The sequence below is a fragment of the Octodon degus genome, unplaced genomic scaffold (genome assembly GCF_000260255.1).
Source record: "Octodon degus isolate 3935 unplaced genomic scaffold, OctDeg1.0 scaffold00140, whole genome shotgun sequence".
In the NCBI taxonomy this organism is placed as follows: Eukaryota; Metazoa; Chordata; class Mammalia; order Rodentia; family Octodontidae; genus Octodon; species Octodon degus.
In genome coordinates this window covers 4,465,562-4,493,179 of record NW_004524716.1, presented here as the reverse complement: position 1 = coordinate 4,493,179, position 27,618 = coordinate 4,465,562, and the positions used below count along the sequence as shown (strand labels likewise).

General features: G+C 38.0%; 1 protein-coding gene across 2 annotated transcripts in view; it reads right to left on the bottom strand.

Moving 5' to 3' along the window:
* The window catches only part of Rsbn1 (round spermatid basic protein 1), a 59,555-nt gene extending 32,788 nt beyond the window's left edge, over positions 1-26,767 (bottom strand). Inside the window, exons 1-2 of one of the 2 annotated variants that reach the window (XM_004641695.2) lie at positions 24,863-26,767; positions 12,358-13,031 (exon numbers count right to left, since the gene is read on the bottom strand). In XM_004641695.2, coding sequence (XP_004641752.1) covers positions 12,358-13,031; positions 24,863-25,568 — 1,380 coding nt within the window. In that variant the 5' untranslated portion in view covers positions 25,569-26,767. The remainder of the gene's footprint in view (positions 1-12,357; positions 13,032-24,862) is intronic. The other variant, XM_023701760.1, reaches the window with a different exon arrangement.
* Between the last annotated feature and the right edge of the window lie 851 nt (positions 26,768-27,618).

Genomic DNA, 27,618 nt, shown 5'->3' with positions numbered 1-27,618 from the left:
AAAAAAAAAACTAATATTTTATTGGGATTTTTTTTTTTTTGGGGGGGAAGGGTCTATGGGGTGTTCAGGGTCTCACTACTAGATCGGACTCATAGTGATCCACTTGTTTACAGACTCCCGAGAGTGGGATTATAAGCGGGCACATGCCACCACACCCAGTCTCAATTGCCATCTCAGTGAGCCCCAGAGGTGGGGCTGGTGTGGCAGGCCTAGGGATCGAATCTCTGGCCCCTGTGTATGCAGGCACTTTAATTCACTGAGCTATTTGTCCTGCCCTGGTCATGTTTTAATAACAGAAAAAAAATCTGATAAAAAAGGTGTAATTAAGACATGTTACATGTATCAACTCATGATGAATGTAATCATTATGTACTATACATATGTACTACCAAAATTTAAACGAGAATAAGGTGAAAATGATAGACTCAGCATATGATTTATCTTTTAGAGTAAAGTAGAATGGCTATATAAATCCTAGAAGTGAAAGAGAAGGAAAAATATAAGCTATTAAAACATTTTTGGAAGTTGAAAAGTAATACTTAATTTGTTTTTCCATTTGTGTATTTGGTACAGGGTCTCACTATGCAGATCAGACTCAGGGTGATCCTCCTATTTTCAGCCTCCCCAGCACTAGGATTACAGGCATGCACCATCATGCCCAGATTGTTGTCACCAGCACAGCATGCCCCAGGGGCAGGGCTGGCACAGTATGCAGGACCAGGGATCAAACCCTGTTTCCTATGCTTACCAAAGCAGGCACTTTGTCTGCTGAGCTACCTTGCTGGCCCTAAAAAGTAATACTGCTTTCTAAAAGTTTGCTCAGTATACTACTGAGAACTTTGAGTAAGTGCCTATCCAGACTCTGTGCTATAGAACCACTGGGAGGACGCTCTCTCTGCGCTATGAGGTGAATAGCTTTGCTTCACCACAAGCATTCTGCCAAGCTGTCTGCTCACCCTCACCTCAAGCTTACAGGAATGAGACCAAGCACCCATGAAATGAAAGTTCTAAAACCATGAGCAAAAATAAATCTCTCTTAAATAAAAGATGAAAAGGGAAAATTAGATGAAGCAAGAAGCTAAACATACATCTATTAAGAATTTAGGGAAAAAAGAATAAATTAAGAGCTGAGAGAAATGTGGGCATGGTGGGAAACACCCAAAATCCCAATACATACACCTGGAGGCTGAAGCAAGATCAAGGTCAATGGATCAAGGGAGTTCAAGGCCAGCACAGACTACAAAGTGAGACCCTATCAAAAAAAAAAAAAAAAAAAAAAAAGCTGAAAAAAGGAAATTAACAAAGAAATAATACAAGAAGGGCTGAATACATAGCTCAGCAACAAAGTGTTTGCCTAGCATTTACCAGGGTCTGGGTTTGATCATCAGCACTGAAAAAAAAAAACGAAAAAATGATAATGATGATGGTGATGATGACGACGACGACAAAACGACAATAGAAAATTTACTCAAACGGCAAAATACATATTTCCATATGAAAAAATTGGGAAAAACAGGGTGTGATTGCATTAGTGATGCTTTATTTCTTGAGCTAGGTGATAGGAACCCAGCTGTTCATTATTATCTCTTTGTATTTCTGATTTTATACTAATTGTTTTAAAAAGGAAAAAAAGGTCATCTCAAAGTATATTATCCTAGGTATTCTGAAATTTTATAATAGAAACTCTGAGAACCAGGCATGATAGAACATACATATAATCCCAGCTACTCACGAAGCTCAGACAGGAGCATCACAGTTCAAGGCCAGCCTGGACAATTTATGGAGACTGTCTCATATTAAAATTAGGGGAATGGAGAAGAGGGGCTGAGGATTTAGCTCAGTAGCACCACCAAAAAAAAAAAAAAAAGAAAGAAAAAACTGAGCGGGAAACCAAAAAGGATCAGGAATCATGACAACTCTGTATTTATCAAGAGCAACTGTAGAAGTTGAAGGTACTACTCCCACTGTCCAATGTGGAGGGAAAAGACCTCCAACCTGAAATTTCATATCTAAACTACCAATCAAATGTTATAGAAGAAAAAGGATTTTCCTGTATGTGAGGTCTTATTTGAGTCATCAAATCCAAGCAATAGTTACAGAATCCTGGAAAAGGAAAAAAGGTGAACAGAAACTCCAGGATATGCAAGTGAATGAACAGATATTTAACAAATGGTAACTGCAACGCACTATTATGACAAAACTTTTAACCTAAATGTTCACAAACAAGAATGAATTGATGCACTTACACTATATGAAATACAGTCAAATATATAATCAAACATATTTCACTAAATATACTAAAATAAATGAACTAAGACAGGTCGTGGTGGCACATGCCTGTAATCCCACCGCTGGGGAGGCTGAAAACAGGAGGATCACTGAGAGTCCAAGCTTCATAGTGAGACCCTTGAAAAAAATACACTAAAAAAATTAAAATGAACTACAGCTATATCTGTCAACACAATTATTATAAAATAATGTTGAACCAAAAAACCTTGCAGTGTACATGCAACATACTATTAAAACACGCAACTGTATGTGTGGCTTTTATGTTCCCACTGTAATGAATATTCTCACATTCATATTCTCTATTTTTATCTCTCCCTAGCTCTTCATTCTCTCATCTAACTCAGAGACAGAGGAATGTCCTCCCAACTCAATTGTGTCTACCCTGTTAAAGATCTGTAAGAAAGAAAAAAATTTTTGAATTTATACCCTATTGAGGGTGGTGTACTGAATTTGAACCTCCCATCTAAAGAGCCAGGCACTACCACAGATTAGTTTTCTCCAGTACACCAAAGAGAACACAAAAGTGCTTAGCACCAGAGTGATGGTCGGATAGAGAGGCACAGGGTGCCCACCACATACACAGATTTCCTGTGTGAAGAAGCCTCCTGGTGATGGATCAAACCAGAAGTATTATTCTACAAGGTAGGAAGAATCTTGTGAAATATACCCTATAAAAATTCCTGTCCAGCTTTCTTTCACTTCCCCTTAGGGTAAGGTTATTAGCTACTCTAGTACTAGGAACCCCAATATAGCGGGACATTCTCAAAACACATACAGCATCAACAGGCGTGGTGACACACGCCACCAGGAGTCTGAGGCAGGAGGATTTTATGAGTTCGAGACCAGCCCAGACTACAAAGTGAGCTCAAGGCCAGCCTGAACTGTATAGAGAAACCCTGACTCAAAAAGGGGAAGGAGGGGGGAGTACTTTGTGAAGATAACAAATCAAGGATTAAGATTTACTTCTCCGTAGAAAAAAAATAAAGACCACATAAAAAGCAGCAATTTAAAGCAGGAGTGGTGGTGCACACCTATAATCTCAGCACTCAGGAGGCTGAGGCAGGAGGATCACTGAGAGTTCAAAGCTAGCCTGGGCTATGTACTGGGTTCAATGCCACCCTGAACTACATTGCACAACTTTTTAAAAAACAGAAAAAGCAGCTATTTATTTTATATAACTGATAACTTTTCTTTTAAGCCAGTCACAGTGGCTGCAATAATCCCAGCTACTCAGCAGGCTGAGGCAGTAAAGATCACCAGTTCCAAGCCAGCCTTCACAACACAGTGAGATCAGTCTAAAAAAAGGACACACACACACACACACACACACACCACTTATATGCAATGGAAGAAAGAAAGGTCACAGTAGAAGGAATGGGTAAATGTTAGTAAAAACCTTAAAGAAATGAATACAAAATTTTATTTGGGACCATGGAAAAAGTTCTGGAAATAAATGGATGTTGTTATAGCTATATAAAACAGTGAATGCAATTAACACCATAAAATTATACAGTTAAAAATGGTTACGATGGTAAATTTTGTTATGTATATTTTATGACAATGTTTTTAAAAGCTGGGCAAGGTGGACTGCAAATGTGTACTGCACACATCTGCAATCCCAACTGCTTGGGAGGCAGAGGCACAAGGATGACAGATAAGCTGGAGGTCAGCCTGAGCAACTCAATGAGACCCTAGATTAAAAAACTTTAGTGGCTGGGGAGACAGTTCAGTGATCTAAGCACCTGCCTGGAAAGTGCAAGGTCCAGAGTTCAATACCTAGTACCGCATGCCATGCTGGCACCAGAACCCCAGGCGCATCTTGCCAGCCACCAAAACCAGGTGTGGTGGCACATGCCTGTAATCCCAGAGCTGGGGAGGCTGAGGCAGGAGGATCACTAGAGTCCCAACTATGCAGCAAGACCCTATATCAACAACAACAAAAATAAATAAATTTTAAAGTGTGTGTGTGTGTGTGTGTGTATTGTTTTTTAAAAAATAAATAAAAGGTCAGGCATGATGGCACATGTCGGTAGTACTTATAGCACTCTGGGAAGCTGAAGCAGGATAATCACAAGTTAAAGACCAGTCTGGGCAGCTTAGCAAGACCCTGTCTCAAAACAAAAGTGCTAGAGACATAGCTCAGTGCAAAGGTTCTGGACACAATCTCTAGTGCCACAAAGAATAAAAATAGGAGGGAAAAGAAAAAAGGGAAAGAGAAAAAAAGCAACAAACTAAGCAGGCTGAAGGACAGAATTCAGAATACAAGCAGATGGATTAGTCACTGAGTTGGGATACCTTCTCTAGTAACAGGAAGAAATGAGGAAAAAACATACACAAATAAAAAATTTAAACGGTAAGCACGAACACTGGCATACAAACTAAATCAAGAAAAGTAGACTTCCTAGACAATGATAAAAGCCTTAAGCAATGAAAACCTTATGAAAGGCTAGAAAGAAAACAAGGTCCTTTCTAATCCAAAAATCATTTTTAAAAAAAATTCTACCATGGCTGGGTATGGTGGCATACACCTGCAATCCCAGCACTCAGGAGGCTGAGGCAAAAGAATCACTGAGAGTTTGAGGCCAGCCTGAAGTACACAGTGAAACCCTGTCTCAAAAAGACCAAAAAAAAAAAAAAAAAAAAAAAAAAATTCAGGCATGGTGCTGGATTCCTATAATCCCAACTACTTGGGAGGCCAAGGCAGGAGGGTCCCAGGATTAGCCTAGGCCACTGGTGGTTAACCTATGGCACCAGGCCACAGAGGGCTTCTCTATCACTGAAAGCTAGAAGGTTCACTATCACTGGCATAGGCAACTCAGCAAGAGCTTATCTCAAAACTGAGGGGGAGGGGCTATGGGCATGTAGCTCCATGCTTCCTGGATTTGATCCTCAATTTAGATGTTAGGAAACTTTAAGATGGGATCTACAAATCAGATGAAAGAAATTAAAGTAATGGTAGATGGCATATACTGTACACAGCAGTGATCTGTGTGTGTGTGTGTGTGTGTCTCTCTCTCTCTCTCTCTCTCTCTCTCTCTCTCTCTCTCTCGTACTGAGGATTAAGTATTTTGAACTAGCAACCCCAGATTATTCTGTGGATGTGACAAGTTTGGGAAACCTGGCCTACAAATGACAATGGAAAGCAAAGGAAAAAAAAAACAATGCTGAGTTCTACAAAGTGGATGCATCAAGACATAGTGGATGAAGAAACAAAAATTGGGAGGACTGGAAGAAAGTTCCTAGAAACCAAAGGATAAAACAAGGCGGAGCTGCCAGGGAAGCAGAAGATACAGGCCAACAGTGTTCCAAAACTCAGCCATCAGTAAAATCAGAAGGCAAAGAAGTGGGTAAAGTCAAAGGGAAATGTGCCCACATAGAAAGTGCTTAGTTTTGCATGCACTGAAAATATTTAATATATTCACAATAGTTATACAACATTAAACAATTATCCTTAGATATACTTCTCAATATCAACACATAACATAGTGTTGTAGCTAAGAAAGTCAACATCACAAAGCCCATCAATGGCCTTGCCCCAATACACAATGAGGAAGTAACATTTTCATTTTCTCCAGAACAGTAGACATTAAAGTTGAATACTACAATCCTACAGAACACTACCATTTTACAGAGCAATAAAAATAACACTTATAAGTATTGTTAACCTGAAGTTAAAAACTTAGGATTTTTCAGTGAAAGCCCTTGATATTATAAAATGCAAAATTTTGGGGGGAAAAAAAAAACCAGGGGCCGGGAAGACGGCTCAGTGGAATAAGCGCTTCCCTAGCAAGCACAAGGGTCTGAGTTCAATCCCCGGTTCCGCCAAAAAAAAAAAAAAAAAAAACCCAGAACTTAAAATATGCAATTTGACAATCTCCTCTCCAACATACATGTACACACTTTTCTCGCTCAGGTACACCCTTCAGTTACTTAGCTGCAATAAGGTAAAGTCTCAGTCAGCAACACTTAAAACAATTCCCGTTTTATTTGCAATTGATGTGCAGATGTTGAGACCTTCGGCCTTGCAGGTCATGGGCCTGCAACACTAGTATCACCAGAAAAAATGTTGAAAATGTAGATTATCAAATCCCTCCTTGGACCTTCAAAATCAAAAGCTACATTTTAACAAAATTCCCAGTTGAATTATGCACATTATAATTAGTTATAAACTTTCATAGAATTTTGTGGGGTTTTTGCGGGAGTAGGGATTGAACTCAGGTGCTTGCCAGGCAAGCACTTATTCTACTGAGCTATCTCCCCAGCCCCTTTCATAGAATTCCCCCCCCCCCCCGAACCAGGGATTGAACTCATGCCCTTGCACTTGCCAGGGAAGCACTTATTCCACTGAGCCATCTCCCCGGCCCCTCATAGAATTTTATACCTTTCAGAGACAGTTGGAAAAAAATCCCTCTTCAAAGATGTACTATTGTTTATTTTGGGAAAAGCCCCAAACAAAATGTGACTTTCTTTACTTATAAAGCAAGTCTTGAAAATGGCACCCTATTTTTTCTAAAATTCTGTAAGGCCATCAACGACTAGAAGATTTGAAATTTTAACCAATTTATCTGTTGCCACCAGATTTCCATAGGTATGGGGATCCAGACATAGCATATATATTGCAGAGCTGTAACAATTCAAACTTTAAAACCACTAAAAGTCTTCAAGTAAGCCAATGCAGTAATCACAACACCTAGGCAAAAAATTACTATAAATTACATTTATCCCTAAGGTACTTGGTTGTGCATGTATGGACAGATTTCTTTTTAAGGAAAAACATTAATTTTCCTTCAGCGATTGACTAAAAGATTGTACAAACTGTGGTCAAAACTAGTACTTAAACCACTACCTGACAGCACGTTCCCATAACTCTAGCACTCTGAATAGTTGAAGCAGGAAGATTATTATTATTATTTTTTTAATGTATTTAGTACAGGGTCTACAGGTCTCACTACACAGACTGGACTCGTAGTGATCCTCCTGTTTTCAGCCTTCCAAGCGCTGAGATTACAGGTGTGCACCACCATGCGCAGTCTCAATCGCCCTCTCAGTGCACCCCAGGGGCAGGGCTGGCACACCATGCCAGGGATCACACCCCAGTCCCCCATCGGTCCCTGGGTCTAAGTAGGTGTTTTAATCCACTGAGTGATCTCGTCAGCCCTTAAAATCACAAATTTGCGACCATCTTGGAACCCAGTAAGACCCCATCTCAAACTAGGTGTGCTGGTACACACGTAATCCTACCACCGCGGCAGTGATCACAGCACCCAGACTAAAGCAGAACTGCCTCTGAGCTCAGGCCTGAACTACACAGTGAGAAAGCAAGCAAGCACGCAAGCGAGGAGAGGCAAACAGAAAAGAGAACGAGACAGAGGAAGGAAGGAAAAATGGGAAAGCGAGAACAGACCTCATTTTTAAAAAAATTTAAAAGTGATCTAACAACTATTTACAATTTAGTTTTAAATAATGACTATTCTAAACAGTTCTTATGATTTCTTTAATAATCCTATAACATTATAAAGGAAAATACAAAATGATAATGTTTATCAGTACATACTTAGTTCTTTAAATTAAAAACTCATATTAAGCCAGGCACAATGATACATGCCTGTAATCCCAGCACTCAGGAGGCTATGGCTGGTTACATAGAAAGTTCAAGAGGGCCAGTCAGATAGCTCAGCAGATTAAAGCGCCTGCTTAAGCAGACACAAGGACTGAGGTTCAATGCCCAGCATGCTGTGCCAACCTCACCGCTAGGACCTTGGGATAAGACCTTGAATGAGTCAGGGCATGGGGGCATGCGCCTAAAACCCCAGTGCTTAGGAGGCTAAAAACAGGAGGATCACTACTAATCCAATCTGTGTAGTGAGACCCTGTAGTAAATACATTTAAAAAAAAAAAAGGTTTAAGAACAATCCGAATGACACAGTAAGAACCTATCTCTAAGAACCAAAAAAAGAAAAAGTATTAACGAAGTTAGCCTTCCTTGTTAGCAATGAAATGAAGAGGTTGGTGTTTTATCTGATAAGAATTTATCTCTTTTCTGTTAGAATATTTTAGTACTACAAAATGTTTTTTGAAAAGGTATAATGTGGATCCTAGCTGTAGCCACTATACTAATTAAAAAATACAAAAGTAATGCAACATACCATTTTTTGTACAGCACAAACCTATATTTTACTTCCTGCTAGAGATGAATTGTAAAATACTGCTTCTAGAATCTTAATGTGTACATGAATCATCTGAGGATCTTTTAAAAAAGATTTTGATTCAGAAGATATGAGTTAAAGAGAATACATTTCTACCAACCATCCTAGTGGTACCAAATCCACTCAAGCACACTTTAAATAGCAAGGTACTAAAGAAAAGGCATAATTTAAAATAGATGCCCATACTCTGTAAAGCACTAGTCATATTTCCAATAAAGTTCTAATTGTTCAACCCAATGCTTTTCCATTTTCACCTACTTGAACGCCCCTATGGTATGTGACATTCTTATTATCATTCTTAAAATCCAGGAAACTTGTATTTAATCTTCTGTCTACTTTTCTTTCTTGGTCTCTTTCCAAGCTCCTTATACTTACTTACATCAGACACTTGAGAGGATTCCAGCCTTATCTTCATCTCTCTGCCATTCTAATGTTATTCCTGGATTATCTATATGCTAACTGATCTAATTCTGCATCTACTTCCAGTCTAGCCATGTGTCCCAATCTTAGATCCAATATATTCAATAAATCCATTTTAATCCATAAACTCAAAATGGTACCTCCATGTCAAAACATCTGAAGTCAACAACACTGCCTTATCACCCCAGAAACACTAGCATTTTCAACACTACCCAATATTAGGGCTTATCCTTCCACTGTCTAAACCAAGTAAAACTATTCACCAACTCATTTTTTTAATTAGTTAAATTCCATCTTCTAGTTATTTCTCAAATTTCATTACTCTGCCTCTAGTGTCAATACCAGATTAGATATGTATTATTTCAATCCGGCTACAATAATAACCTTACCAGTCTTCTTGTTTTCAATCTCAATTCCTCCCTCACCGTGATCCTTCACAGTACAATCACTGCAAACAAGTAGCTGGGATTCCAGGTGAATGGCAGGGACTGCAGGCATCTGCCAACCTCTCTCATACTACGGACTCTCATTCTCATCCTCTCTCCCCGACACCAACACTTCTTTGCAAATTCAACCATCCCTTAATGGCCTTCACGCCCTCTTGCTATTTACATCTCCCTAAAAGTGCACATTTTCAACTGTCGCTTGTGTATCTGCATGTTATTATTCCCACTGACTAAAAATGTCCTTAACAAGTATAAATTTGCTTTCAAGACTCTACTCAATGGGCCAGGAATGTCATTCAGTAGCACAGCACCTGCCTAGCAGGCACAAGGCCCTAAGTTTGATTTCCAGTACCAAAAAAAAAAAAAAAGATTCTACTCAAACATCACAGGCCTTAAAATGTCTTTTCTAATCCCCTCCATTCTGAGTTAGGTAACAGCACAAACTGCCACCCCAAAAAAATATGTCTTTCCTTATGTGTACCTCTACTCTAATACTTAAAATGTAATATAAATGCTGGCTTACTCATGTCCCCCACTAAAGTGAACTCATCAACTGCAGTGCCCATTACACAGTAGGTTCTCAATAAATTCTTAATATCTTGAAATATAATCATGAGAAACTTTACATTATAAACAACTTCTAGTAACTGTCTCTAAAAAAATAAATTTACTCGGCTTTATTTATAGATTAGCAGAATTTTACACTTCATAAATACCCTAGGTATTTGTCAACAATCTGGAAATATTTGCTAAAAATATTAGAAATAAAGCTTTTTGTACTTTGTTTTAAACTGAAATACTTTAATTTTACTGTTCATGGTATTAGACAAAAACACTAATCTCTCCCACAATGGCCAAAATAAGGGGAATAAAAAAAAACACACACACACACCATGGTAAGATGGTGTGAACACTGTTCAGATAGCACAGGTTTCCACCTTGACTCTTCTATTTACTAGCTTTATGGTCCTGGATGAACATACCATGCCTCAGGTTTTTCAGTACACAACAGAGATCAAACTGTTTACCTACCCTCTGGTTGTTTCAAATATTCAGATATAAATGTGAAAGTATTTCTATGAACCATGAAGTACTAAATAAATCCAAAGTATTACACTGGCTTTCATCCTTATATCTGCCAAAGATTTTACAGGAACAAATGGAAATTAAAGTTTCATAGGTTAATTCAACCTCCTCTAGTCACCCTGTATTTCTCTCCAATGACTAAAAATAAATAAAATTACATTCCAGGACCACCTCAATAGTCTTGAGATGGCTGAAGTGCTTAACATCTAATTTAATTGTAAATGCTTAACATCTAATTTAATAATAATTTTTGTATATTCTTGAATATAAATTTCAAAATAAATCTCAAGGTAAGTTGTTGGTACAGTCATTTAAATTTCAGCTCCATCTTTAAAAATCGGAGGACAAAAATCAGCAGGGAATATTATTTCTATTACTCCTCTTTATTAACTATTAGTTTGAGTACTGTCTGTTGACACATAAACTTGCTCCAATCTATACTAGCATGATAGTTAAAAAGTTACCCTGACAAAACCAGGATGATTTTCCCCCAAATGTCTGGCTTTAGCCTTAGATATGCTTGCTGGTCTATCAATCAGAAGAGAAAATTTGCTGCATTTCTCTAAATTTAAAAAGTGACAGAACATGTTAACTTGGCTCTCAGCAATATCTTTTCTTGTTAACTAGGAATGTATGGGGATTATGGACAAGATTAGAACTGTTTTTAGTCTCTTCCACAGTATTTATAAAAATAGAATTCCCTAAGCTTCAAAGGGAAAAACTCCTTTAAAAAAAAAGAAAATCTCCACAAGTCAGCACGTCAGTACCTGGTTGCAGTAACAAGGCCAAAATCCAAGACGAAGCCCATTAATGCACACCGTGTTCCAACGTCTTGGGCAGCCCCATCTCGCGACCTCTCCAGATTGGCTGCTCCTGCTCTCTCTACTGCAGAGAGAACTTAAATTAGAGAAATTCTGAAGCTCATAAATCTAATCTGGATACTCCCCTCTTTGGAGGCAAGGACGGCAAGACTCACTAAAAATACTCAGGTTAAAGAGATTCAAATATATCTAAGTGGCTTAAAACCACAAGATAAGCAGCTGAGAGTCTTAATAAACAACAGTATATTTATCCAAATTAAAAATAAAAGAATAGCAGCAAATTAGATAATCTGAAAAAAACAGGTTAGAATAATTGTTCCTAAAAAGTGAAGTCATCACCACTAAACTTGAACTTATAAACAGTAAAAAGTAGAGCTGACCATTTACATTCATAATCTTTATGAGAAAAGCAAGCAAGAAAAAAAGCAGGCAGGACACATTATTAGCATATTTTTAATGACCTAAAATAACTTCACTGAAAAAAAAGATATGCTCAAGACTGATTTAGAAAGGCAACACTTCCCTGCTGACTTAAGCCTAACTGCCCAATTAAGGCTTCAAAAAATGTCTTTACCGTCAACAGTGGATAGGGAGAAGGAGCAGAAGCTATGGTGGCCTTCCTAGCAACACTCCCAAGTGACATAAATGGGGCATATTTCTGAGATAAGACTGCCAACAAGTTACTGACGAGGAGAAACAAAACCAGTAAAAGTCTAGCAAGTAACTATGCAACACCTTCATATGTTGTATCATGATATAAATCTAAGTCTTAACCAAAGTTATCTCTAAGCTACCAAACCTAAATCTCTTCCACACTAAACTACCTCATCTATGAAAGACAATTCATTTTCAATCTATGTTCCCAAAACACATCTAATGATGCATGACACTTACAAGGTACTTCTTCAAGTAAAAGGCCCATCCTAAGCTTCTCAGCAATTGAGGTTTTACAAATGGATGAACAGACACCGTGTAGCACCTTTATTATTGTGACTCTTTACCAAAATGTGCTGGTGTGCCATGCAACAGAAGACAGTTAATGATGTTGAAATACATTTACTAAATAATGTAACAATAATTTTACCTTACCTGAGTATGAAAATTTGAAATGGTGGTTGTTTCAATATCTTTCTTGCCCAGAATTTCCATTTTCACTGGAGTGTTGGGGAAATTAAAAGCAAAATAGTCCAAAAAGTCTGGGAGATAGGCAGCTGCTCCATGCACTATTGCTAAAGCATAGTAAGCAGCATTTTTTTCATTTTCACTGAATGTCAAAGCAAGAAACTCCTCAGAAAATCTCTCCATCTCCATTGGAGACAAAAATGAGAGTTCATCCATGTACGCATGAAGGACAAGAGCACCACCATTGGACTGGTGCTCCTCATGAATAAAGCTGCTAAACTTAGTACCTGTCTTTAAGAAATTTCTACGAACAGAATGTTCCTGGTGAGTCACAAACGGTGTTTGTACTCCCTGGGGTACCCGATATTCTTGCATGCCCAAATTTAATCGGCACAGCTGTTCATCTTTCAGATACCTGAAGGACTCCTTATTAACTCCTGAAGTGCTATTTACTTGTCCTTGGTTGAGAATTTCCTTACTGATGCGGGTCAGGCCAGCACAGACGGTTTGTACTTCCTTATTGTACATTTTAAGGCGTCTTCCTCTCATGTCCTCTCGGTGTTTCTTTTTCTTTTTCTTCTTTATTTTCTTCAAGACAAAATCATCAGCTCTCTGGGTTTTACCATTTTCATCTGGTGTTTCTGGCCACAATAATTAAAAAGAAGTTAGTTGCTAGGACTAGTGCCAACATGTAAACTTAAGGTAACTGATCTCAAATTAAATAGCCACCTCTCAATTTCTCAGACTTTGCCATTACAACTATATTTTAGCAAATAAGTGAGACAAAGATCTTAAAAAAGGGTAACACTCTGAGTTGAAGATTATGCTAAAAGGAAAATAAAAAGGGGCTTGGAGTTTGGTTAAGTGCTTAGCATGTACAAGGTCCCATATTTGATCCTCAGCACTCCCAAAAAACAACAGAAACACAGGAATTCACAAGGGTAGTATATAATTTAATATAACTTACAATCAAAATTAAGTTTATATGTACTATACTGTATAGAATACTTGGTCAGTAATTCTGTTTTTGACATAGTATATTTACAAAATAATTGAGCAATACTTTTACCTTACCTGAGTGTAAACATGTTGTTGTAAAATCTAAACTGAAGCAATGTCATATCTCACATTTTGTTGTCAGTCTATAAAATATTATGGTACAGGTAGGTAAATCAAACAAAGACAAATTTAACCATACAATACCTTTCAGGGGTTTGTTGGGGGTTTTTTGTTCTTACATATGTGGAACAGGACCTCACTATGCAGCTCGGACTCATAGTGATCCTCCTTTTTTCAGCCTCCCCAGCACTGGGATTACAGGAGTACACCACCACACACAATCTCCATGGCCAGCTCAGCAACTCCAGGGCATGTGGTCCCAGGGATCAAAGCCCAGTCCCTGCACTTGCCTAAACAGGTGCTTAGCCCACTGAACTATCTCATCAGCCCTGTTCATTTTTTGAGACAGGGTCCTGAGTTATAGTTCAGGCTCCCAAATGCTGGGGTCACAGGTGTACACAACACCCAGATAAAATACCATGTTGCCTGTCAAACTGTCATAGTTTTTATAGTGGGGATTTTTGTTTTTGAATCATGCTTAAGATGTTGTTGGAAGCATAAACTGATACAAGTTTTCAGAGGGTAATTTGGTAACATATCAAAGGTTTTGAAAACAATAAGCCTCAGACCTACTTCCAAGTCAAAGTTACCTCAGAAAATATTGAAAATCTATAAAAATCTATCTGTGATAATAAAATTTAAAACAAAAATGAATCTTCTAAATGCCTATTAGACTGATTAAACTTCAGTAGTTACACACTAAAATATACCCACCATTGTATATTACAGGTGAAAAGAACTTACATAAGAATACTTTTGCTCTTCTAGAGTCTATTCTAGCAACTCTTCACTATCAGAGACTATGTAGCAATAGTTACCACTGCCATGTGCTCCCTGACAACCGTACTCCCCTATCACACTACTTAATCATACCAGTGTGAGCGCTTGCCCTGAGTCCAATCCCCGGCTCTGCCAAAAATCAATCAATCAATCAATCAATCAATCATACCATGTCATTATATATTTAATATCAGGTAAGTATATCTTTCTAGAGCATTTAACACATGGATCACTTAACACATGTACAGTGTAACCCCATTTTTATGTTACACATCTACTCATTTGCACTTTTACTAAACACCTACCATGTACCTTCTAGATATGCTTCTGGGCACTAGGGACATGGTGCTGACTAAGGGAAACACAATCCCTATTCTCTGTACCCTGACAATAAAGCTGGAAAACAAAAAGCAAGTATCAGGTAGTGATGAGGAGGCTGCTCTAACTGCTGAGAAATTTCTTCACAGAAGTGACACTGAGACTGAATCCTAAATAATAAAATGAGCTAGGCATACGAGAATCTAGGGGAAAAAATAGAAGCACTTAAAGAGACGAAAAAAATCAGCTTGATCTCTATATCATACATATATAGATACAGGTGTAGATACCTCTCACAGAAAAATATCATGAGGAATATATAGCAAGATATTAATTATAGTTTTCTATAGTAGGATTCTAAATGTCTACTTTCTTTTCTAACTATATTTTCTAATTTTCCATAACTGATATAATACTTTTGCAATTTAAAAATTTTTAACTTTTAAAAGTATTATCATGGATTGATGAGCCAAAAATAAAATGGCCCCTTTCATTTACTAGTTGGAAGATATATGTAGTAAAAATCTCAAGTATGTACCTATCTATAATTTTGGTGTAGCATTTACTGTATGAAGTTTATCCATCAAATAATAGCATTCAAGACAGAACTCAAGTAATTCAATGTTTACGCAGATATTCCAATTAATCTTATTATCTCCATGAAGAATAAGATCAATAAATTTTATAGTACACAATTTGGTATGATGCTGGGCATGGTGGTGCACACCTGTAATCCCAGCACTCAGGAGGCTGAGGTAGGAGGATCTCTGAGAATTCAAGACCAAGACCAGCCTGGCTTACACAGTGAGCTCAAGGCCAGCCTGAACTGCACAGCAAGACCACTATTTGGTATAATATGTAAGTGCATTACATGATAACTGAGTATATAGAAATCACTCCAAATCACCGAATATAGTATATAATAAAACTTTCTAAATATCTTAACATGCAAATCAAAATACTTTAAGGGGTAAAGATGTCAAATTATCTTCACTGTGCTTAGTATCTCCTTTTAAAAACAAAAAGAGCTGGGCCTGGTGGTGCTACACTCAGCACTCAGGAGGCTGAGGCGGAAGTATCACCGTGCGTCTGAGGCCAGCCCAGGTTACACAATGAGACCCTGTCTCAAAAAAAAAAAGCAAAAACTATGAAAAAAGTAAAACCTTTTATTTGAAAATATTACTTATAATTAAACTGAGACCACAGTACCAAACCAATAATCTAGGCAATTCCTCGAAGTAAATAAATGCTATTAAATACTAAGGTTAGACTGACTTAAAAATAATCATCTAATTATGTTTTAGTAATTTCACAGGAAAAACGGAGAGAAAATATATCTGACTAGATCTTGTTTCTTTAAGCTTCAACAGAGGTATTTGGTATGCAGGCAATGAATTGTGACCCAGATCTGCCACTGACATTAACACCAAGAAGGAACTGCCTAGATTTTAACACATTTTCTACAATACTATTAGCATATCAGTGGTATTTCTAACATGGCCAATTCAGATTTTATTGCAAAACTCACAAAAGCATTCAATTAGTTGACCATAGCCCATTAAAAAAAAAAAAAAAAAAAAAGACTACACAAAAAAATGAAGAGGAAAATGAGAAAGACACATGGATTATAATCTCACACATGATGTTTCCATCTATCTCCATTCTCATTCCTGCTTTTCACATGTTGACTTCTCAAGCTGCAAAAACTTGCATTTGTTTGTACAGAAATTTGAAACTATTCATTTTAAGTTGAATTTCCATGAACAAACAATATTTATTCTTGAATTATGGTGACAACTGAGAATGGACTAACCACAAATTGTTGAAGGTTATTACATAAAGTTGGTTATTGCTTCACAAGAAAGATACTAACTGCCTGGCCTTGAATTTAAGATGTTATTTAAAAATCAATGTCTAAAAGCTTCACGATCTTAACATTCTTACTAGAGTGTTTCAGTTTTCCAACAGGGAATATACTCAGGAAGTCACATGTTGAGTATTTCCCCATATTGCAGAAGCTAAAATTCATTGACATTAATTTCTGTTGTTGCTGTTGCTGCTGTTGAGGTGCTGGGCATGGAAAGTAGGACACTGCACATGCTTTATAAGCTCTCTACCACCCTGGTGGTATATCCCCACCATGACATTAGTTCTTTACAGAAAAGTTTTTCACACACTTATTATTAAAAAGGCTTTCACTTATCAAGCTGTGAGATTCAAAATAAATACATGATTGTACAGAGAAAGACACAAACAATGATTTGAAAAACAAATTGCTAGTTATCTTTAAAAAGATCATTATAACTATTAATTAATAATGACATTATCAGAAAAATCCTCACATATGCTAATGCTAGCAATTACCACACAGCATAATGTATTTTATATCACACTATTGGAAAGTTTTCATTGTTATAAAAAATTAGTTCCCAACTTACCAAATTTAAATTCACAACATCATTCTTTTCTTTTTGGTAGTGGGAACTGAATTATAGAGCAAAAAGCTACACTCCTAGTCTTTATTTTTATTTTTATTTTGGGTCAAGCTATTCAGGCTGGCCTGAAACTTGTGATCCTCCTGCCCCAGCTTCTTGTATGCCTGGGCATTATAGGCTTGTGCCACCATTCTTACATTTGAGCTATATTTTAGAAAAAAATGTGGTACCTTCAATGCCTAAAAATCATGCTACATAGCAAAGTAAAACAATAACCGTTAACATTTTAATAATCATAATACAGAAAAGGACTAAAGTTGTTTTTTGAAAATAAATTCTTTTTGATCTTAAAGAGTTCTTCCAGTACAAGTGCTTGTCTTGCAAGTGCAAGGTCCTAAGTTTGATTCCCAGTACAAAAAAAAAAAAAAAGAGTCCTCCCAGTTCTATACAAAACCCTAAATAAAAAGCAAAACTGAAAAATCATTCAATCTTCAAATTTTGTGACTCAGCCTATGTTTTTAACACTGTTGTATCACTATCACCCCTGATGTTTTTGAGTGACTGGCTAGAATTGAAACCCTAGTTCTACCACTTCTTAGCAATGTAACTTTTTTAGATTAACAGCAAAACTGACAGAAAAGTATAGAGACTTCCCATATGCCCAAGTTTCTATATACATATAATCTCCCTCCCTATCAATACTCCCCCCCAGTAGTGATACATAAACTGATCACCTTTACCACCCAGAGTTCAATAATCTCTATTAGGATTCACTCTTGGTGTTGCACCCTCTGTATGCCTGGACAAATTCATAATAAAACGGATCCACCACTGCAGTATCACAGAGTAGTGGTACAGCCTGAAAAATCTGTGATGTAACTATTCATAAATCCTTGTGCCATCATCACTAGCAACTATTGATCTTTTTTATCATTTCTACAGCTTTGTGTTTTCCTTAGTGTCATAGAATTGGAGTCATACAGTACTGTAGCCTTTTCAGACTGGCTTCTTTCACTTCCTGATATATGTTTAAGGTTACTCTATGTCTTTTCATGGCTACATAGCTCATTTGTTTTTAGTACTGCCTAGATATACCACAGTTTATCCATCTATCTGCTGAAGAACATATTGGCAACTTCCAAGTGTTAACAATTATAAATAAAGCTGTTATAAATTTCTATGTGCAGGTTTTTGCATGATCGTTTTCACATCTTTTGAGTAAAAACTAAGGTGTGTGATTGCTAGACCACAGTATCTTTAGTTTTATAAGACACAAACTGTCTTCCAAAATATAGTAGCTATGCTACTTTGCATTCCCACCAACAATAAATGAGGCAGAACCACCTTTTTTTTAGAAAAAAATTTTTTTAATTATTTGTGTGTGTGTGTGTGTGTGTGTGTGTGTGGCCAGCTCAGCCCACCAGGGGGCGGGGCTGACTGGCATGTGGTGCTGGGGGATTGAACCGCGGTCCCTGTGCTTTGCTAAGCTTGTTCTAAGTAGGTGCTTCAGACCACTGAGCCATCTCACCAGCCCCAGAACCACCTTTTATAAATTACTCTACTTATTTTTTCCTGATAAGTGAAGTTAACAGTATTTTCTCATAATATTAGTGTGCAGAGTATATGAAAGATATATATAAAACATCTTGCAGAATCCTAGAACATAAATACTTAATACACATTAGCTATTTTTTATCCCCAAAATAATTGAATTCTGGAGACAGGGTATGAAACCTAGAGGGTGCGATGCATGAGTAGGTGCTTTAGTTAGACTAGGATTAAAGCTTCAAACTCTACTAAGGTCTACACAAGTGCAAATAAATTTAAACTCCTACTTTCTCATTTAAATAAGAAAATGAATATAAGACCCTCATCTCAGTATTTAACACACAATTCCTTATGAACTTGATTATCATAATCATAATGAAAGTAATTGATAACACTCCTTTAATAACTGGCAACAGTCCTGGAATATTAATTTACAGCTAGAAATTACTAGCCTAGTGTACAATGTAGCATACAAGAGAAACAAGTAAAAAGGAAAAATAAAATGTCTAAAAGGACAAAACCAACTATTCACCAAGTATATGCTAGGGACTATAAATTACTTCATTTTAATCTTCCAGCATCTAGTGAAGTGGACACAAAAATCCTTTTTACAAAGAAACTAACCTGAAACAAGAAATGTTACTTTATATTAGTTCACAAAGATGATGGATATAATCAAAATTCAAACTCTGTCTAAATCCAAATTTCAAGCTTTTCTAGTATGATACACTACATTCCCTTGCTGCCTCTTCTATCAACCTCTCCATACAACACTCCCACGGATGATCCACTAAGATTATTCTGTTACAATTAATGGACTTGAGGTGACCTGGCAAAATCTCTAAAAAGGTAGTATTACTTTACTCAACAAATACTTTACTTAGTGCCCAGCACAGAATTCTGCACAAACACAAAGACAGCATTTATATTAAGCACAAGTTTTCACACCCACTCAAAGGTATTTTTTTGCTATTCTCTGGTTAGAAGAAAAATATCAGCTCCTGAAGTTGTTGTTATGAGATTATTTGTTTATTTCAATTCTCATTATAATCCTGACAACTCTCCATTCCTACCACTAAAAAGAATCAAATTTTTAAAATTAAAATGCCTGCCAAATGAGAATTGTAAGTTCAAACCCAGCTTGGACAACTTAACAAGACAATATCTCAAAATTTAAAAATTATTAAAGGAAGGCTAAAGAGGTAGACAATGGGTAAAGACACTGGGTTCAATCCCAGTACCACCAAAAACAAAATAAACTGGAATATCTTCCTGACATTACAGAAAATTTATACTCACTTCTGACTTAGGAAAACATTCCTTGTGACACCAGTAAGGCAGCTAGTCAAAGGATAAAAAAATAAGAAGAAGAAAGGAAAACTGACAAACGTATGGGTATGTAAGAACAATTAGTAACAATACATTTAGTAACATTTATTGTCATTTAGTAACAATAAATGATAGGATAGTACAGAAAGCTAAGTAAATCATTTCCCCTTTCTAAAAACATAAAAATATTAAGATTTAAAACTTACTAATCCAGAATAAAAAGAAGCAAAAAAAAAAAAGCATTACATCTTTCGATGTTTTGAGGAAATACGTTTATGCTTTTGTGAGCAATAAGAGAAAGAAATTAAGATTTCAAAGGACATACAACTCTCAAAACTCAAGCTGATTATACACAAAAAAATTTTTTTTTAATTTAAGGGGCCAGCGAGATGGCGCAGTAGAATAAGCACTTGCCTGGCAAGTACAAGGACCTGAGTTCAATCCTTAGTTCCAAAAAAAAAAAAAAAAATTAATACATCTTCATTAACTTGTCACTCCCAACAAGTATAGCAGAAACAGAAAAGCCTACCAATAGACTGTGGTACCAAAACCTGAGGGTTTTTTGTTTTGGTTCTTTTTCTGAATTTTAGGGAAGGGTTTATAGGGTGTTCAGGGTCTCACTACTGGATCAGACTAGTAGTGATTCTCCTGTTTACTGCTTCCCAAGAGCTGGGATTACAGGCGCACGCCACCATGCCCAGTCTCCCAAAAACTGAGTTTAATATGCAATTCTACCATCAACAAGAATATTTCAGACAAGTAATTTCTTTGAAAATCACTTTATTTCCTACTTTACAAATGAAGCAAGTTTACCCTAATAATAATCATTTGTAACTAACCTACAGATTAATTTAGATTGAGTACTGGTGAGCCAGTGTGTAGCAATGTCTTATAGCTAAACGCAGGTTGACAAACTTTCTTGGTAAGGAACCAGACAGCAGACTCACAGGACATATGGTCTGTCTCAACTGCTCTACACAGCTACTAGAATTAGTCGTTTCACTAGTGCAGAACTGCCACAGATAATATGTCTGAATGAACAGAGCTACATTCCAATAAAACTTTGTGGACACTTGACTTTGAATTTCATGTAATTTTCATGTGATGCGAGTTTTCTTTGCCAACTCTTACCTAACTAGTTGTGCAAAGAGAACTGATTTTTGAGAAATGTAAAAAAGCAATTCAGTGGAAAAAGAATTATCTTTTCAACAGTGCTGAAGCAGTTTGATTCCTGCACCCCCAAAAAGAACCACCATTTAAATTACACAAGTGGTTCAGATTTACATATTTACGTGTAAAAGTTTAAGTTATAAAACTTTTAGAAAAAAAATCAAGAAAATCCTTGAGACTTTAGACATGACACCAAAAACATGGTTCATTAAAGAAAAAAAATTAATAAACTGAATTCCAACAAAATTGAAAATCTGATTTTTCTTTTTGCTGTGTGACAGATCTTGTTAAAATTGAAAGACAACACACTACAGGAAAGTACTTGCAACCCACCTAAGCTGAAAAAGAACTTACACCTGTAATCTAGAAATAATTCTCAAAACAGTTAAAAAAAAAAAAAAACTTTACAAGTGAACAAACAATATAAACAGTTTGCTGACTAGAATATTTAAATAGAAAATGACATAAAAAGTTTATGCTAGCTATGAGACCATGATAAGATATCACAATATATCTATTTAAACAGCTAAAATAAAAGGTGACAACACCAGACATCAAGAATGTGGAGAATATAAACTGGCATAGACACTCTAGAAAATATTGTGGTAACATATTAAAAAACATAACCTAAACGTACTTAAAACATGACCTAGGAAACACATTCTCTAAAGAAATGAAAATTGAGTTCCACAAAAAAAATGTTCAGAAAGCATTACTCATAATAGCCCAAAACCAGAAAAAAAAAAAAAAAAAAAACCCGGAAACATTCTTTAATAGGCAAATGGTTCAACGGGGAACAAAAGCACATCTATAGTATGGAATACTATTCAGCAACAAAAAGGAAAGAGCTATTGATACATATACCATGTCAATGGTCTCACAGACACTATAATGAAAGAAAAAGTCATGTTCTCAAAATTACAGTGATGGAAAACAGATTAGTAGTTTCCAGGGATTAGGAATGGTAGATGATGGAGAAAGCAAGGAAGGGATTTTGTGAAGATGAAATAGTACTGTAGCTTGATAGCAGTGATGATTACACTAACCTACATGTGGTAAAATGGCATAAATCTACACACACACGTTGTACCATGTCAATTTCCTGGTGCTGATAGTATACAGCAGTTATACAAGACGTAGCCATTGAAGGAAATTGGTAGAAGGTAAAGAACTCACTGTACTATTTTTGCAATTTCCTAAAAATCTGTAATTCAAGAGAAAATCTCAAAACATTTTCTAAAAACTAAGGATAAGCAAAGGGAAGATACAGCTTTATAAACAATGTCTTCTTGAGTTTGATTGTGTGTATCCCTCCACCCCAAAAATAGTCAATCCATTCTCCTTTTTAATGTTCATGTTGTTTCAAAGGCCAATTATAAAAAAAAAAAAAGATCAGTTTTGATTAAGTGCCTACTATGAGCCAAGCACTATTTTAAGTGCTTTCCGTATATTGCTCCATCTAATCCTCGTAACAATTATAAATGAAATACCACAACTCATTTTTACAAACTGGAAAACTGAAGCTAAAGAGAAAGATTAAGGTGGAAGAACCACAATTTAAATTCAGATTAACTAGAGGCATGTCTCTTGTGTGAAGGTAAGAAAAACAAACATGCAGAGAAGGAAGAAAAGGTATCAAATGGTGTGTAAAAACCGGAAAAAGCAACAGTTAAACTAATTTTTCTGTACAGTTTTAAAATGCCAATGCACATCAAGTGTCCAGACTACTACCGTGCAGTTTTTACCAAATGTTTTTAAGTTCTTTTCTGAATAATATAATTTGGGTATACACTGCAACAATCTCCCAGCCAAAAGTCAAAATGTTTAAATGATCTGACCTTAACCTACTTCTCTTCACATACTAGTAAACTACAAATGTTGAAAGCTGTGGTACCCAATGGCCACATATGGGCAACCATAAATCAGAATTAAATAAAATTAAATTTTCACTTTCTCAGTCACACTAGCTACATTTCAAGTCTGCTCAACAGTCACATATGGCTACCACACTGGAGAGCAGAAATATAGCACATTTCCATCATTTATCCATCAGTACTATCAGTTCGATCCAGCAATACTGGATTACACAGCTGTTTTTAATTTCCTTTTTAAAAGAATATGCAACCTGTGCGATCTTCAGAGAGGTACTCTGTGAATTACTACACATCACTGCCACCCTCTACCTGTAAAATGGAGACAAGTATGAGATTCTCGATTTAGAATCAACTACTGCCACTGTAGTGGCACAGGAAGCAATCCAAGGAGTGGGAAAAATAAGGAAAGAAAGCAAAATCATGTTGCCTGGGGATGAAGCTTGAACCAAGCTTCACAGATCTGGGTTCTACACCCGGTTGTGTCAATTATTTCAATTTTTTTAATTTCTCAAATTTGGTACTAGTGAACTGTGATTTGATGAGCCTCCTCACGGTTTGGGGCCTTGATCTTCTCTTCTACATCAACAAATTTAATACAAACGATGGCTAAGATTTCACCAAGCTCTGTACTGATACACACACACACACAAAGCTGATGAAGAATAAAGGTCAAAACAAAGACAGCAAGACCATTCCACATCAATGGTGGAAACCATCAATGGTTCCACCTGTCAGCTTGTCACAAGTTCTATTTCTAAAGATGAGACCTGGACACAGTCAAGAAACTATTTACTTCTATTCAATAAATACTTCCTGAGCAATTAGTTGTATTAGCACTATTGGAAGTACAGTTGCACACAAAAAATCATAGGCCCTAACACCAAGTAGGTGGAAAGAATGTAAGGCTTCCAAAATTTTAGATTGAAAGACTCATTCAGCAAAATGTAATAACCAAACTAGCCCACTAGTAAGACACAAAAAATATTCTTAAATCTTAAGAAAATACAGTAAATAATTTAAAACCATGCACAAAGCCCAAACAAATGGCAGAATCAAAAGCAGACCTCACTTCTTCCACACAGGATATAAATAAATGGTCCAAGTACTTGGGAATAGGAAAACAACTTAATTTCCCTAGAATCCACGTTTCACAATATTCTTGAAGGCTATTGGAATTTCATAGCTGTTCAAATTCTGGTAGACAGAATAAAATGCAACTGGAATTTTTACCTCTACTATCAACTGCACTCTCATCTCTTTTCAGAGGTAATGGTCGTGTTTCCTAACACCAAATACAAGAGAAAACCTCGTTTATTCCTAAGAATTAAAATGGAAAAAAAAAAAATTAAACTCTTTTTACCTCTAGGTAAAAAGGAAGATCAATTGTGTTCGATTTTTTTACCTTGCAAAAGCTAAGGCACCCAGTGAGATGTGTGGCCTTTATAATAATTCATAAGTGCCCCGAACCAGACCTATGAATATTAGAAGGTGGGGGTAGAGGGTGGAAGTAAAATCCAAAGATTTCCAAGAAAGAAAACAAGAAGGGTTTTACTGACGCGCCTTTACTTCAGAAAGGCAGTTTGTAGGGTCCCATCCACTAATTCCAAACCAAGGGAGGACCGCGCAGCGCAGAAACCTTGCCCAATTTGAAAACAAACGTTTCTCGGCTCCGAGGGACTGGAAAGGGGGTTGGTAACTGACAGCTCAGCCCCAGAGCAAGCAGCCTCAATTAGGTCAGCCCGTGCCAAGGGCCAGAAGTCGAGGGTCCACCCGAGCGGGCTCTAGGGAGGAAGCGGCGGGAGGCAGGCAGGGCTGGGGAGCCCCCGGGGCGTACTGAAGGGGCGGGATGTCGGCACCGAGGGGACCGCGAGCCCAGCCGGGCAGTCCGCCCGCTCTCACCTCGCTTAGGGGCCTTCATCACGGTCATCCCTCCAGTCCCCTCGCCGTTTTCCTGCTTGTCCTTGTGCTTGAGTTCCACCGGGACGCAGGAGCTGGGCTCGCCATCGGGGCCGCGGTGGTGATGGTGCTTGTGTCGCTCCTTGTGGCCCTTATGCTTGGGCCCGGCCGCGCTCACCGTCAGGGGCGAGAAGGTGAAGAGGGCCGAGGTGCCCGGGGCCGGCAGCGGGGTGGCGACAGCGGGCCCGGCGGGGGCCAGCGACGGTGGCGGCGGAGGCGGCAGGAGCAGGGGCTCCACAGGGCCCGGGACGGCGGGGGCAGCATTCGTCGGCGGCAGCGGCCCGGGATGTTGGCGGCTGCGACGCCGCCGGTGAGGGGGAGCGAGAGGGGGGTCCTGGCTCGGCCGCCCCCGCTTCTCCTGAGACCCCCCACTGCTTGCCCGGCGCTGCCGCTTCACTCCCCGCGGCGAAACCCCAGCATGGGGCTTCTCCTTCCCCTCTTTGTCCGGCTCCTCCTGCTCCGCCACCGCCCGTACTACGCGCACTGCTCCGACCTGCGCAGCCATTTCACCCACAAACACACATTTAAATGGCCCGACCGCCCCCCCGTCCACGCACCGCGCAAGCGCCACTCGCGCACGGCCCTCTGGGCATTGCAGTCTCTCCTTCTCCCTCCATTTGTCGGCCGCGCTCGGCGCCGAGCTGAACATGCCGGAAGCGGCAGTCCCCGGCGCTCCGCAGGCCTCTCCCACCGAGCTTCTATTGTAACGCGACCTGGGCCGCGCAAGGACGCGTGGGACCGGTAGTCCCGCCGCCGCCGCCGCGTCCCCGCCTCTGAGTGGCGGAGGCGACAGCGAGCGTGCGCCGAGTCACGCTCCGGGCCGCGACGCAACGGCCGCCGGCCGCGGGGTTGCCGCCAACCGCCTTAACGGCCCGGACATTGTTAATGGCCTTCCGAGGGTGGCGGCGCGCTCACGTTACCGACTTCCTGCGTCCCTTCGTCATTTTACACTGAATGGGCGGTTTCCATGGTGACTGCTAAATGTCAGATTTCTCTCCTACCCTTTGTGAGGTGAAAGAATCTCCGGCCTTGTTCCTTGACACACGGTAAAGTGGAGGGTAAAAGGAGGATTTACTGTTACGTAAAGAGACACGCTGAGACGGGCAGGAGGGCTGCGATTTACAAAAGTGTGGAAGCACCTTGCGGACGCGGCTGTGCTTCCAGCTACGGACTTAACCGGACAGGTGCACGACCTGCGTGGAGCCCAGGGAACCTTCCAGCATTTACTTGGAGTGTGTTTCTATAGCTACGGAAGATCCTAGGTGGAAAAGCGTGGTTTACATTTGATAGGATTTTTTTTCATATCTTTTTAAGTGTAAGGTTGCATAAATCTGTCAGGCGTGTCTACCAATGAGCACTCCCCAAAGTCATCACCTCCGTTGAGAATTTCGTCACTGTCGCTCTTACCTAGGATTCTTTTCGTGTATCTGGTCCTTAGCAATGATACTGCAAAATAAAGGGTGGCAGTGATCTTACTCAGCAGGTAAGATTACTGCTTTGATACCACTGACTCCTAGAGAATTAAAACTAAATGAACGCTGCTGCAATGAAGGTAATTTCAAAACAAAAAAAGTATTGATACCTATTGGATACACTTCGGTACAATAGACAGGTAATAATGTGTTATTGAGTTTACCCTATCATTAGGCTTCCTAATAAAAAATACTAATGAGGAAATACTGTTTAATACTGTTTCTAAAAGTTACAAATAAGCTTTTAAATAAAATGATTGAAGTGATTAGGTGGTAAATGAATCCTTTCTATTCATATTGATATACTATTTATACTGAGTTGACGGTTTCCATGGTGGCTTCTAAATGTCCTGTTTCTCTCAAACCCTTTGTGAGGTAAAAGAATCCCAAAATTAGATTTGGAATGTCAGATTGTCTTAATGCAAATCCACTTACAGAAACGTAAATAAGTAATACCTCTAGTTGGTGGTATAGAAATTACACCTTTAATAGGACCTTTTTAAGAAAATATTACCAAAAAGTACAAGTTTTTTTGTATTTCTAGAATTGGAAGTTGAGATTAAAACAGCAGGAACGTGGTTGACTATCTTTCTAGTTGAATATACAAATAAAAATGCAAAAACTTTTGTTATTATTTGTACATTTTATTTTCTTAAATATGATTTTTCTTACTATTACAGTCTCCCACAACATTTGGAAAGATATGTGACTCCATTTAAGCAAAAATAACTCCCAGAGAATAGGCATTGTCATAAGCAGTAATTTTATACTGCAACTACAAGATTTAAAAAATAAAACAAAAATTTTTTTTTTTTTTTTTTGCAGAATCAGGGATTGAACTCAGGCCCTTGCACTTGCCAGGCAAGCACTTATTCTACTGAGCTATCTCTCCGGCCCCCAAAATTTTTATATTATATTCTGCCCACATAGAAATTTAATTGAAATCCATTTCTTATAAAGCCTTTTACACATACCAGCTATCCACTGAGAATGTAAGCATTATGTAGTACACACATGTACTGATAAGGTAAAAAAAAAATTTTTTTAAACAGTATGTACTCTCAGAAAAGACTGAAAAAAACTTTACATCTCAGTCATACATAGTGACACATGCTGCAGTGGGGAGGCTGAAGCAGAATTATCACTTTATCCCAAGAGTTCTAGACCAGCCTGAACAAAACAAAAATGAACAAAAATTTACATTTCTGTAAAAATATAAAACAATAG